The sequence below is a fragment of the Aspergillus pseudoviridinutans genome, assembly GCF_018340605.1.
Source record: "Aspergillus pseudoviridinutans IFM 55266 DNA, scaffold_3, whole genome shotgun sequence".
Taxonomy (NCBI): domain Eukaryota; kingdom Fungi; phylum Ascomycota; class Eurotiomycetes; order Eurotiales; family Aspergillaceae; genus Aspergillus; species Aspergillus pseudoviridinutans.
Genome location: NW_025091283.1, coordinates 3,832,692 through 3,845,998, shown reverse-complemented (window position 1 = coordinate 3,845,998; position 13,307 = coordinate 3,832,692). Strand labels below are relative to the sequence as shown.

The following is a 13,307-nucleotide window of genomic DNA, read 5'->3' as shown; positions in this document are numbered from 1 at the left end:
ATCATTACCACAAACACTATCTCATATCTAATTTGTCTCCCACCCACGCCATCCAGCATCCCAGTCCCATAGTTAAATGGGGTCAAAGCTAAGACAGCGTTCGGGGATATCTCGCCACTTTGTGGTAGTCGAGACGTATAATGTTCATCTTGCTTCTCTGTCCACACTCGCGCGTCCTGGTGTTGTATTTCGGAAACGGCGAGCTCTAGCAATTTAGAAGCTGTGTTGGTAGGAACACTAGTAACTGTGCTCGTTGGAAATTCCCAATATAACTCAATCATTCAATTGTTGTCGACTGCAATTCGCAGCTGAGATCCTTGCACAATCGGAACCCATTGATATGCGGCCATTACGCAATATGAATTCCTCGAAGACGGTAATCACTCAGCACTGTAGAGCGAAGACCAGCTGGCTCGTCCCATACCAGACATAATGGTTGTGGGAACAGCCAGCCTCAGCTTCTCAAAGCCGAAGGAATGAAAACAAAAGTAGGAGGAACCGCAAGTGCGAAAAGAATTTTAAACGAAGATCGCAGCACGTGACTGGGCTCGGCCGTGCCGCCTCTCCGCCTACAAGCAATAAAAGAGGTAGATAGCTCCAATCAGCTCACCAGAACCAGACACACCATCAACAGTCCAGAAATGCTCTGACCACACCAATGGAACGAATATTCCGCTCCGCGCTGAGAAGCGCAACCCCGGGCGCCGTCTTCCGCCTCACACTCGACGGCCTGGGCCTGTTCTGCGCATGCACTCTGGTCTGGGAGCACCTGATCACCGTGCAGCTCAGCGAGGGACCCTCGATGTACCCCACCTTCAACCCAAGGGGCGATTACCTGATGATATCGCGGGTGCACAAGTACGGCCGGGGGATTGAAGTAGGCGATGTGGTTCGGTTCTACCATCCGACGTTCTTGGGAGTCAATGGTGCGAAGAGAGTGCTGGGGATGCCGGGGGATTTTGTCTGCAGGGATCTGCCGTTTAGTACAGAGGTTGGCACGAGTCGGGAGATGATACAGGTAGGGATTAGACACGGTGGTTTGCAGGTGACTGGAGTTTACTAATTGCGTGCTGTGCTTAGGTGCCTGAAGGCCATGTGTATCTCGGCGGAGACAACCTGCCCTGGTCGAGGGATTCGAGGAATTATGGACCTATTCCTATGGGGTTGATCAACGGGAAGATCGTCGCTCGTGTTTGGCCACCGTCAAAGATGCAATGGGTGCAGAATACACTGCAGCCAGCTCAGTTGGATGAGGAATAGACGGACTACCAATTTGCATTGCGGCGCATAGTTAGGACAGAGGTTAGGAGTTCGGAGTTGGCTAAACTTGTGTACATATTCATACATGTCGGTTGTACAATACAGATCTATCACCTGAAAGCTGTAACGGACAGGAAAAATGCGCAAAAGGATACATAAGCAGATCATCGGAAGGTGGAAGGATTCCTTCTCTTGTAAGGCAGAGGATCAACTCTCTTCCGGCGGAGTTCTACGTCGGCATCGGGGAAACCAATCTCTCTCATGACTTCCAGCATGTTCTCATCCCATTGGGTTCTGAACAGGTGCGCCCCAATGGCCTTGAGGTGATATCTGGCCTGCAGTGTCCGGAGAAGGACGTCACGGCTCGACTCCATGCCCTTCACCAGAGAAAAGTTCAATGGAGCCGAATCCTTTTGCTCCATGATGAAGATGGAGAGTCTGTGGTAGGGACTGCCCTTCTGAGCAACCGGGGGCAGCCAGGGAAGAACAACCTGCGAATCTGCTGACAGGTTGGCGAGATCAACCTTGGTGGAAGTAGCGGAGATGGGGACGTTCACTGCAAGGTAGTGCATCTTGTAATCGAATCCGTCCTTCTCGACGTTGGGAACATCCGAGTCGACAACGGCTATCGTCACGAGCTTCTCACCAGCCTCAAATAGCTGTACATCGAGCTTGGGGGCCGTCGAGCTGACCCGGGAGTTGACGAACTCTCCAGGTTGAATCGTGTGTCTACCGAAATAGAGCTTGGTGTCCACAACAGGATCGCAGTGAGGTAGAACATCTGGAATGACCTTCATTTGGGTAATTCTCTGCACCAAAATCTTGCGACGGTACTCTCTCCACTTCCGATCGGCCAGGAAGCGGTAAATAGGCTTGGTCATGTCACCTAGGTTGCAATTCAAGGTTAGTTGCATATGGCTACTTGAAGTAAATGTTATTCTTTCTTTGACTCATACCTTGCCCATCTTCAAACTTCTTCTTAACGATAGGATCATTGATATCGGCATGGACCTTGAGACGCTCAAGCTCCAGTTCCATTGCCCGCAATTTCGACTTCTGCACTTGCTCGCCGCCAGCCTCTTCCGTAGGGGTAGCCTGGAGCCTCGCAATTTTCTCCCGCATGGCCGTAATCTTATTGATCTTCTCCTGGCGATCTGCGAGTAATACCTTCCGGGCTTCTTGGAAGCATTGATAGGGCAGTTGCTCAAAGGGGATGTTGGCGGAGTTCTGCAGTGCTGCTCGACGACGGCGGGATCCAATGGGCGCAACGCCTTGCTTCAGCAGTTTCCTTTCCAATCGCGGACTTGTCACGAGAGCCGGATCGGGGTTTTTGTAGAAGGGTTGGCTTTGGGTCTCGGTCTGGGCTTCCTCGCGAGCCAGAGCGGTCGACTGAAAGGTCCGCGTCGACTGCAGCTGGAGGCCTGGCAATCCTCTAGTATAGGTCTTTTGGATGCATTGAAGCAAAGGCCTCGATGCCCGCTCGCAGGGAGCCATTGTTGAGAGAGATAATGTGATGATTGCGGTGGAGGAAAAGGTGATGATCGTGTTGTCGGGGCAAAGGTGGTAGAGTGTCGGACGGAACTCTTTTTTTCAGTCCGGCAAAGCCAAGCCTCACCCAACTAGCGCGGACCACCGCAAAGCCCCGGATTGAACTTTTGCTTCACCTGCCCTTGTTCGATAACACAACAACATAGGGCACCAAACAGCAAAATGCCTGGAACAGACGCTCTTCGTGCTCTCAGGTGGCTTTCGCGAAGCTCAAGTGGCCTGTTGTCGGGCGCTGAAGCCACAACGGTACTGACTTTTCCCTTGCTGAGTCGCAATGATCTTTGACAATTCGCATACTGACCATATGTCCTTACTATTAGAAGCGATGCATGGCAACACCTTTTTCGAGATCAATGGGTACAGAAGCCCAGCCTACGACCGATTTCCTCACAAGAGAGTCCTCGACCGTCTCCCAGCCCGCATGGGGCACACCCGTCAAAGCCACCACCTACTCATTTCCATCAATGGAACCCCTGCGTATCGTTGAATACCCTCGAAACCATCTTTTGATGCCTCTACGAAAAGACATTCTTCACCGAGCCGTCGTCTACGAAGGTGACATGACCCGGCAAGGTACAGCAAGCACAAAGTGGAGAGACGACGTTCATGGCAGCGGTAGAAAGCTCTACGCGCAAAAGGGCACCGGTCGGGCGCGTGTTGGCGACAAAAAGTCCCCAATTCGAAGGGGAGGAGGTGTCGCTTTCGGTCCTCATCCTCGCGACTTTGCTACGAGTCTCCCCCAGAAGATCTACGACCAGGCGTGGCGGATAGCTCTGAGTTACCGGTACAAGCGAGGCCAGCTGATCATCATCGACAACGAAATCTCGATTCCCGAGGGTGCCACCCCACATCTCATCAAGGAGATCTTCAAAGTCAACTGCTGGGGCCGCGAGTTTGGACGCTCAACATTAATCACAGATCAGCTGAATGAAAGTTTGTTCGAGACGGTACGTGAGGTGGGCGAGCACGCAAAGATCCTGGACCGCAAGGACGTGGACGTCAAGGATCTCCTGGAGACAGGAAGACTGGTCATTGAAAAGCAGGCGCTGGACCGCATTCTGTCTCAGCATTCAAGGGACTTGGCCAACAAGCCTGCCACGGCTGTGTATTAGTGCAAGAAGTTTGGCTTGGGCTATCTACGATTTTCGATTGTATTAAAACAATGGTATCTTGTGTATAAATAGATTGAAATGATATGAGTATCTTTGAGCCAGCGGCAACGACTATCGACATTAACAATAATTGTGACTGAGGCTTTAAAGCCTCCATGTGAACCTCCTAGGGTGTCTACTCCAAGATTTCGTATCAATTCTCTTAATTCCGGTTCAAGCGCTATCACGTAGATACATTACTTAATTTGAATCTTCAACTCCCGTTGCTCAGCTAATTCCGTTGTCGAACCGCTCGTAGCCGCGGAATTGGGGATGTGCTCGGCAGCAAAACCGTCCATCTTGTCCCAGCTGCCGGCGGAGGAAAATCAATCAGCGCGAAAAACTCCGAGGTCAAGCGTCCATCCAAAGCGGAGAAACGACATTCTTTCCCGAGTCATAAGCACTAACTTTCTCCATTTCCTTTCATTGTTCGTTTCTCCTCAACGACGGACTGTCGTCTGCCTAGATGTTACTACGACGCAGTTTCTGCCGCTTACCAACGCCGGCGAGCTGGATCTCGCGGGTTTCACCACCAATGCCTCTCCGCGCCAAAGTGACGAATCCAGCATTCGGGGCTGCTGCTAAGGTATTCCCTATGGCTTGAGTCTGGCCGACGAATACGATTTCTAATTGATGTCTACAGATGTCGACTGCTCCCGAACTCCCCAAAGAACTCCCCGGAGACGAGCCCGACGATGTCCTATTCAGCTCCCTCTACGGTGTACGATTGATTGAGCTCAATCGCCCCAAGAAGCTCAATTCGTTGAACGGGTCAATGGCACGGAAGATTCTCCCTCGGTTGAAGGTTGGCGACTCCGATCCTGCAGTGTGTGATAACGTCTTGGTTGCTAAGCCGGTGGAATAGGAATGGGAAAAATCCCAGCTCGCAAACATTGTCATGCTTTCCGGTGCTGGCACAAAAGCTCTCTGCGCAGGAGGTGACGTCGCTTCTCTGGCTCTGCAGAACGAGCAAGGGCCGGAGGGACAGCAGAAGTCGACCGATTTCTTCGGCCTCGAATACCGTTTGGACCACATCATCGCTACCTACACAAAGCCATTCATCTCGGTGATGGATGGAATCACGATGGGCGGCGGCGTCGGTCTCAGTGTTCACGCCCCTTTCCGCATTGCGACTGAGCGTACTGTGTTCGCCATGCCCGAAACTACCATCGGATTCTTCCCGGACGTTGGTGGCTCGTTCTTCCTCCCCCGTCTCGACGGTGAGCTAGGCACGTATCTGGCCCTCACCTCGGAGCGCCTCAACGGTGTGCAGGCGCTCTACACCGGTGTTGCGACACACTATTTCCACTCCAGTGTTTTGAGCAACCTGACGGCTCGTCTGGCGGAGCTGGTCTTTAGGGACCACGCGTCGCTTGCCGAGCGCTTGGACCTGGTCAACAAGACCATGGCCGAGTTCTCCGTCGGCCTTCCGCCGGTCGAGCAGGAGCCTATCCACCTTGCCGGTAGCCTGCGGAGTGCCATCGACCGCTGCTTCAGACACAAGACTGTCGAAGAGATCTTCCGGGCTCTCGAGCAAGAGACCGTACAGAAGGAATGGGCTCAGAAGACATTAGAGACCTTGTCTTCTCGCTCGCCCACATCGCTCAAGGTGACCTTGCGCCAGATGCGCGTGGGCAAGCAATGGTCCATTTCCGAGACCTTCCAGCGGGAGTACCATATTGCGGCTCAGTTCATGAAACACCCCGACTTCGTTGAGGGCGTCAAGGCCCGTTTGATGTCGAAGCCCCCTCGCCAGGCTACATGGCAACCTGCTACCCTGGAGGAAGTTACCAGTGATGCTGTGGATGCCTTCTTCAAGCTTGCCGAGGGCGAGTCCCGGCTCGCACTCTTCAACAAGACCGACTACAAGAAATACCCTCACGCCTACGGCCTTCCCAGCGAGGCGGAGATTGAGAGATTTGTACGCGACAGCTCAGAATCGGCCAGCAAGACCGTGGCCGATTTCGTGGAGAAGTGGGGTCACAAGGAGGGGGTTAGAGAGAAGGTTGCAGAGGTTTTGGCTAGACGAACAGTGCAGACTCCCGAAGGTCTGCGATGGGAGTAACTCAAGACAGGTGCAAATATCCAAAACGTTGATTTATAAGAGCTTCTGCATATGGTTGTAATCTTCATCTACATGTATTCTTCAATTAATTGGTACTAGACCCAGTCCCTATCCATCAACTGTACAAATGTCGCGTCAGGATTTGATCCTATGTACAACACGGTATTCTTTAGACATGCTAGAACGAGAGAATCCAAACATCCCCCAACCGCCCATTCGACTCATCCAACCCTCCCTGCACGACAATCGCATTCTCACCGTACACATMAGCAAACCACCCACGAGCACACGGCGTCTCACTACCCTGCGCATCTACCCTCCTCCAAGAGCGCTCCTCCACATCAAACACCCACACATCATCCAGCATCTTCCCCGCCCCCTGATGGCCCAAAGCACTAGGGTCCCTCTCCCCAAACAGCGTCACCAACGCCACCCGACCCCGAACCCGCACAGAAAGCAGCGCGCTGACGCTCCGCGCCTCAGGCCCACTCACCCCATCCGCCACAAACCGATAAGACGACCAGGCGTTCGCTTCTGGAGCGTACACGTCCACGCTGCCGCCTTGCTCCGTCTTCCCGTCGAATCCATTCATCCTGTACAGCGCGCCGTCGGCAAAAGCAATCGAGGTACCTCCGCGCGGGGGGTCCGGCGCGGACGCCAGCGGAGTCCATTCCCGGGTGGAGAGACGGAAGGCCCAGAGGTCGGAGAGACGGCCGCTTTCCGGGCAGCCTGCGTGCAGGTAGAGCGTGTCGGTGCCGTCGCTGGTCATGCAGTGGTAGCTGCGCGGTGGGGGGTGGATTGCTGATGTGGGTTGGATGAGCGTCCAGGCTGATGTCTGGGGGTCGAATTCCCAGACTGCGCCGGCTTCGTCGATGGGGGCCATGGCGGCGCCGCCGCGGCCGGAGAAGAGGTAGATCTTCTTGCTGAGGGTTGTGCAGGCGGATCCTACCCGCGGGGAGGGGATCTCTGATGTTGCTGGTTTGGCGATAGTTGATGTTGAGCCTGTTGGGTGGTTAGATGTTTATTGAACTGTTTGTTTATAGATGCCTTTATCTTACTCGTGCCATTCAGGGCGATTGTATGGACGTCATTATCGCGGGGTTCGCGGGGTCGTAGCTCTCCTCCAAAAACGTGGGCCACGTTATCAACCACGGCGAGTACTTGGGATGACCGTTGGAGAAGCTCTGCGTCGAGGACCTTGGTCCATTTTCCAGTGACTTGGGTTGCTGCCATTTTGATTGCTTGGAACTGTCTAGATACGTGAGCCTGGAGCGTCGGAAGTGCGTGCATATGGGTTGTATTTGATCGTTGGTGGGTACCTTGGGAGTAGCCTTTGTGATAACCTTTTACCTCCCGGCTCCATGTGGTCATGGTGCTATATCAATGGTTTGGCTACAGGGGAATAATGTGGTATCTCGATTGAATCAGCTATTGGCTCTTGCATATTAAAGAGTACCTTAATATAGCAAGCCACCAGTCTCTTTAAAGCCATACGAGACGTGACTGCCTAATGCCATGGTTAATTTATGTTTTGTTAGCATAAACCAGCTTACCTACAATCATTCATTCAAAGCTGCATGCCGTAAAAAAAGACTAGTATAGAGTCTCTGTTCTGTAAGAGGGAATGTTTAAAGAAAGCAACACATCCGACAAGCGCAGGACTCGACTGCAATGCCGAGAGAATAAGCTAACTAGACAAGTCGAAGCGACTTTCCTCTTGTTTTCGCTGGGGATAGGTGACAGTGATCCTCAGCATCTACTAATATACTAATCCAAAAATCTTTCGAACTGGTAAGTGATATACACCGGAGACTTTGCATTTTGTCAACATTGTCTTGCTCTCTAAGTATAACCAGAACCATGCCTGATAAGGTTTTGTTTGCTTCAGCAACAAAAGTAACTCGGTATGGATTCGATAGCACTTCGCATACAGAAGTTCCAGAAATAAGAGCACCTTGGTGGAATTTGCTCTCACGGTCCTTCTGGCTAGGCTGGCTGATTGGTGGTGCATGTTTCCCCGCAAGTAGCCCTGATCTGAACCTGTCAGGTCCAGATGTCAGATCTAGATGTCAGCGCACCTTGGTGGATATATTGCTCATCCCCCGCAAGTAGCGCTGGATTTAAACCGTCATGTTTCTCTACTGTGGTGCACTGATAAATGACTCTTTCCTTCATCTGCGAGCTCTTCAAAATAAACAAAATATTCTCAATAAGACTGATACCAAATTGAGCAACCATGTCTTCCTCCTCTGAGCCTCCCGCTGCAGGTATGGCTGCAGAACATTTTGACAAAGTCAGCACCTCATACGAACGTATCACCGGCGGTTGTACCCGCGAGGTTGCACAATTTCTGCTCACTCTCCAACCAACCGTGGACACCTCATCGGTTGTGCTCGACAATGCTTGCGGAACTGGGATCATTACCGAAGAGATTCTTGAACGATTCCCCACGGCTTCGAAGCCAAAGGTCTATGCCGCTGACCTCGCGCCTTCGATGGTTTCAAGCCTGGCCACCAAGGCGGCGAGGAAAGGCTGGGTGAATGGCAAAGACGGTCTCGTGGAGGCGTCCACCATGGATGCGGAGGAACTGACCTTCCCCGACAACATGTTCACCCACTCCTACACGAACCTGGGTATTCTTTTCTTTAAAAACCCGGAGAAGGCGGCCTCGCATATTTACCGCACTCTGCAGCCTGGCGGCACAGCGTTTGTAACGACCTGGTCGAAGTTGGGGTACTTGACGCCTCTGCGAAGGGCGCAGAAAGCTGTCCGGCCCGACTGCACTCCTTGGGAATTACCGATAAACGAGGCATGGTTTACAGAAGAGAAGCTCCGACAAGTCCTGGAATCCGGCGGCTTTGAGGCCGGAAACGTTCAAATCCAGTCCCGGACTGTCGCATATAGAGGGAGCGATCTGGATGACTTGGTAGATATCATGGAAACCGCTTTCTCTTCAGCGGTAACGGAAGGCTGGAGCAAAGAAGAGCGAGCAAAGTGGCCTGTTGCGCTCCGTGAAAGCTTGAGTGACGTTGAGAAGGCAAATGCGAGCATTGAGATGGTGGCTCATGTCGCGGTCGCGAGAAAGTAGGTCATGCCGAGGTATGTTGTGACTAGTGCTCTGGGCTTTGGTTCTACGCAGAGCCATGCCTTACTAAACTGTTGTTCATTTCAGCAATGTAAGTAAATTGGTCTGGATTCGTCTATTATGTAAGACGCCAGCAACTACTTCTTTACTAGTCAACTCAACTCGTATACTAGTTGCAATACCTCTCGTATAGTAGTAGGGTGTGATTAGATATCCAAAGCCACCAATATAAGCAATACGATCTGGGCTGCGACCACATGACTAATTTAGAATTGGCTTTGGAACCGATTATGGGATCGCAGAAGTGGAAATAAGTAAATAAAGAGTCGGCAACACCACCAGAGAAAGAAGGATCATCAAGGTTAAACATCATACAAGGATCTTTTCAGTCATTTTCTTTCAACCCTGCATAATGGGTCCCTCTGCTTTAGATCTCCTGATCTGCTCTACTTGCGGCGTCCAGTATGATGCCACGTCCGGATTGGAGTCCTGCAAGATCTGCGATGATCCACGACAATATGTCCCTCCATCGGGGTAATCCCTGCTTCCCTTTCCATCCTTGCAGGTTGGCAGCGAGAAAAGCTTGTGCTAATTCGTGAATAGACAATCCTGGACAACACTGCGCTCTCTTCAAGAATCACCTGTAAAGTATCACAATGTCTTCAGCCCCGACCCCGAGAATCCCAACCTCATCAGCATCCAAACCGCCCCCAAATTCGCTATTGGTCAACGAGCATTTCTCTGCCTTGATGAATCTGGCTCCGGCAATGTTCTCTGGGATTGTATCACATATCTCGATGACGAGACAATCCGACATATCAATTCTCTAGGAGGAATTCGGGCCATTGTCATCTCGCACCCGCACTACTTTTCCACCAGCATCCAGTGGGCGGATGCTTTCAATTGTGATTTATACATCTCCGCGGAAGATGAAGAATGGGTTGCCAACAGAGGCGATGGACACCGGCTGAAGTTGTGGAAGGGGAAGAGACTCTCTCTTCCGAGTCATAGACTCGAGTCAGCTCAACCGGGGGATGAGACCTCTGATTTCGTCGCTATCAAGACGGGAGGCCATTTCCCGGGCAGTTCAGTCCTCTGGTGGAAATCAGCGAGGAAGCTCCTGATTGCGGATACGATTATGATTGTTCCCAGTGGACGTTACCGCGTGAACCGACCCCCTGGTACGGTCTCTTATGCGTTCATGTGGTCGTATCCCAACTACGTAAGTGTTCATTGTCCCCGACGCTGTCAATAGACTAACCAGAGTAGATCCCGCTTCCCCCAGATGATGTCCATGGTATTTGGAAAGCAATCAAGGATATTGATTTCGAGGACACGCATGGTGCCTTTACCGCGCAGGACCTTTGGGGCAACAGTAAATCAAGGATCTTGGAGAGCGCGAAAATTATCATCAGGGCCTCAGGGTACCCAGAACATCCTATATTTTCAGAGTGAAAGACGCCACCTTGCGACTCAGCTTCTGGAGGCAAAGTTGTACATAGCCTAGGTTGTCTAAACGCAATGCAAGAAAAGAACTACTAAATGATCTATATATGGGTGTTTGCATGAGTGGCACAGTGCAGGTACCGCAGTACAAGAAGCCCCATGCCTTGTCCTAGAGGTGAAGGATACCTAGACGATGATTGAATGGTGTAAACACAAGGCCCAATGTTGACTGAGAATAGCATCCCTGAAACTTGCTCTCCGAACGGATTTACCAGGCCACTACCTGTGTGTAAAAGTCTCGTTTGGCTCATCTATCATGAACGGGGATCTACCATCTGTTTTTATACATTGGCGACATTAAAGGATATTGCCTCGTCTCTCTTCAAGAGCTCGTCTCTTTCGCATCCCGCCACCCAAGTATCCGCTGCACAGCAGCCGGAATCTCCTCCTCATCCTCCTCCGCCTCCTCCTTGATATTCTCCGCCCATCCCACGATGTCAGTCTCGCACCCCATTGAAACATCATACGGCGAGAGACCCAGCTCCAACAGAATTCCTACAACCTCATCATGTCCCTCAGTAAACTGATAATGAGCCAGATTCATCGCCGCATGCAATGCCGTTCCGTACTCTCCTTTGTGCTTGATATCAGCATCTGGATGTTCAGCAAGCAGCTTTCGCAGATTGTTCACATCCCCGGCTCGACATAAATAATGCACGATAGATTCTTCATCACAGCTGAGAAGATTCACATCGACATCTTTTCGCGAGAGGAGGATTGACACGGCTTCGCAGTTATTGGCGTGCGCGGCAGTCATGAGCACTGTTCGGTTGTTATTCACGGCATATCCGCCCTGGAGGTTCACGTCTGCGCCCGCCTTGAGGAGGACCGAGAGCGCGGCTGCGGCGTTCGCGTAGGCGACTGATGCCTGGAGAGGCGTGTGCCATCGCCCTCCAATGTGGTTCACGTCTGCGCCGTGGGCGAGAAGTAGCTCGACTATCTCCAGCTCGTTGAGGGCGGCGGCGTTGTAGAGTGCACTTCCGAAGAGTTTGTTGCGATGGTTTACATTCTCTGCCTTTTCGTTAGACAGGAAGTCACGGACGGACTGGACGTTGCCGCGTAGGACTAATAATGGGAGAAGATCTGAACTTGTCACCGCTAACTCGAGCCCATCGACCACGTTCACTTTGACGGTACGGGGTGATTTCCAGAGACCCGGTTCAAGGTGATGCATCGTCTCCTTAAATTCGTTGTTGAACACGAGCGCCATGCTTACTAGATGGATGGACTCTTCCAGAAGATCCACCTTTTCATTCTTATCCACTTGACGTTCCGAAAGAAAATGACTCATAGAGTCCGCCGTTGCGAGGATATAGTCCAACATATTTTCTCTAGAAGACGCAGCGCTCCCCCATCTCCGCCGGGAATGTGTTAACAGGACAGTTCTGACAAACCAGATTACTGAATCCAACGGCCACTTATTTTGAATATCATCCGGGAGGTAGTTGTAGCTAGCACAGACCCCCGAGACAAAGCAGCAGGACCATACTTCATCAAAGATGCCTGAAACAAGATCAGTGCGATAGTCGTGATCGATTATGCTTCACGGACGTACGACAGACAAGGCGCACATCGGATAGTTCTTGCTGATGGTGGAGTATTACGTCTCCCCTCGCATTGACCGGGAGGAGCGAGCTGATGATTAGCTCGAAGATCTCGGGCGGGAGATTCAAGATGTTCCTGTGAGCGTTAGCTAGTGATCCTACTAAAGAGGTCAATTGTAGATGGATTACATTCTGCGGTGGGGCTTGCCTCTAGAATCGCGTGTGGTGCAGCTGGCAAGAATGATATTCGCCAAGATCTGCAAGACCCCGTGTCCACCTGCGGCAATCACCAACCGAGTGGACCGCAACAGCTCGAATCAGTATTCAAGAAGCTCAGGTTTGGGTCACCGATATCTACGCCAGAACATCACTATTCCCGCCGCGGGGGGGGGGAAACGAGGTGATGGTGAAGCTCTTAATAGAGACTGGATGTGTTGATGGGGATTTAAAGGGCTCCTAGGTCGCACACTGCTGTTCAGGGCTGTGTAGGAGAGCCATCAGGTGGTGGTGAAGCTCTTACTTAGGACTAGGCGTGTTGATGCTAATTTAAAAGACTCTGACAGTTAGTTGCACACCGCTGTCCAGTGGTAACTGGATAGTCACATTATTATTATTATTATTATCCCAGAGAAACTAGGCTTATTCTTTGCGTTCGAAAACGATGGAGTCAGTTCTGGCAGTATTTAAGGACAAGCAGCAAGTGCTATCTCCAAACCAAATTACCCATTAATTATAGGGACAAGAGTAGCATTGAATACATGTACTTTGACTTGTTTACCTATCAGATTTCCATACATATAACGGAATCATAATAGACCACTGCGCTGCCATTATACTTTATAAATACTATGCTATTCTTGCCACATCATGACCAGGGACCTATGTACTGCTGCCTACGATATTTGCATCACATAGCAACATTGAGCCAATATAACTCCCGGATCAGATATTATGAAAAGCAAAGGTGCGGCAAAGGGCTATTTTATCATATCTACCCCTCATCAGGACTGGTTGCAAGCGCTACTAAAGATTCATTGGATAACAACAACTCTAGGTGTTCTGCGGCGCAGTGAGCAAACCACCCAGCTGGGGAAGTAACAAGGCTGGGGAGAGCGCCTTAGGTGCTGCCAGGCTGATGTGCCATGTCG

The 13,307-nt window shown here is 51.3% G+C and overlaps 8 protein-coding genes across 8 annotated transcripts; 5 read left to right on the top strand and 3 right to left on the bottom strand.

Annotated features, from left to right (window-relative positions):
- Positions 1-658: 658 nt before the first annotated feature.
- Asppvi_005097 (putative mitochondrial inner membrane protease subunit 1) lies at positions 659-1,260 on the top strand (the record flags this gene model as incomplete). The annotated part of the gene is made up of 2 exons (XM_043301027.1): positions 659-1,018; positions 1,081-1,260. The coding sequence occupies 2 exons, from the start codon at positions 659-661 to the stop codon at positions 1,258-1,260; spliced, it is 540 nt and encodes a 179-aa protein (XP_043156962.1).
- Positions 1,261-1,424: 164 nt separating this feature from the next.
- On the bottom strand, positions 1,425-2,754 carry Asppvi_005096 (mitochondrial 54S ribosomal protein mL38; the record flags this gene model as incomplete). Its single annotated transcript, XM_043301026.1, has 2 exons — positions 1,425-2,146; positions 2,217-2,754. The coding sequence occupies 2 exons, from the start codon at positions 2,752-2,754 to the stop codon at positions 1,425-1,427; spliced, it is 1,260 nt and encodes a 419-aa protein (XP_043156961.1).
- A 216-nt stretch (positions 2,755-2,970) lies between these two features.
- Positions 2,971-3,920, top strand: Asppvi_005095 (mitochondrial 54S ribosomal protein uL4m; the record flags this gene model as incomplete). Its single annotated transcript, XM_043301025.1, has 2 exons — positions 2,971-3,054; positions 3,129-3,920. The coding sequence occupies 2 exons, from the start codon at positions 2,971-2,973 to the stop codon at positions 3,918-3,920; spliced, it is 876 nt and encodes a 291-aa protein (XP_043156960.1).
- Positions 3,921-4,494: 574 nt separating this feature from the next.
- Asppvi_005094 (mitochondrial 37S ribosomal protein mS47) lies at positions 4,495-6,024 on the top strand (the record flags this gene model as incomplete). Its single annotated transcript, XM_043301024.1, has 3 exons — positions 4,495-4,545; positions 4,603-4,764; positions 4,825-6,024. The coding sequence occupies 3 exons, from the start codon at positions 4,495-4,497 to the stop codon at positions 6,022-6,024; spliced, it is 1,413 nt and encodes a 470-aa protein (XP_043156959.1).
- A 178-nt stretch (positions 6,025-6,202) lies between these two features.
- Positions 6,203-7,257, bottom strand: Asppvi_005093 (Kelch repeat protein; the record flags this gene model as incomplete). The annotated part of the gene is made up of 2 exons (XM_043301023.1): positions 6,203-7,026; positions 7,083-7,257. The coding sequence occupies 2 exons, from the start codon at positions 7,255-7,257 to the stop codon at positions 6,203-6,205; spliced, it is 999 nt and encodes a 332-aa protein (XP_043156958.1).
- A 1,003-nt stretch (positions 7,258-8,260) lies between these two features.
- Positions 8,261-9,112, top strand: Asppvi_005092 (class I SAM-dependent methyltransferase; the record flags this gene model as incomplete). The annotated part of the gene is made up of 1 exon (XM_043301022.1): positions 8,261-9,112. The coding sequence occupies one exon, from the start codon at positions 8,261-8,263 to the stop codon at positions 9,110-9,112; it is 852 nt and encodes a 283-aa protein (XP_043156957.1).
- A 409-nt stretch (positions 9,113-9,521) lies between these two features.
- On the top strand, positions 9,522-10,564 carry Asppvi_005091 (metallo-beta-lactamase family protein; the record flags this gene model as incomplete). The annotated part of the gene is made up of 3 exons (XM_043301021.1): positions 9,522-9,643; positions 9,713-10,331; positions 10,379-10,564. The coding sequence occupies 3 exons, from the start codon at positions 9,522-9,524 to the stop codon at positions 10,562-10,564; spliced, it is 927 nt and encodes a 308-aa protein (XP_043156956.1).
- Positions 10,565-10,937: 373 nt separating this feature from the next.
- Positions 10,938-11,939, bottom strand: Asppvi_005090 (ankyrin repeat domain-containing protein; the record flags this gene model as incomplete). Its single annotated transcript, XM_043301020.1, has 1 exon — positions 10,938-11,939. One exon carries the CDS (start codon positions 11,937-11,939, stop codon positions 10,938-10,940), a length of 1,002 nt encoding a protein of 333 aa, XP_043156955.1.
- Positions 11,940-13,307: the final 1,368 nt, after the last annotated feature.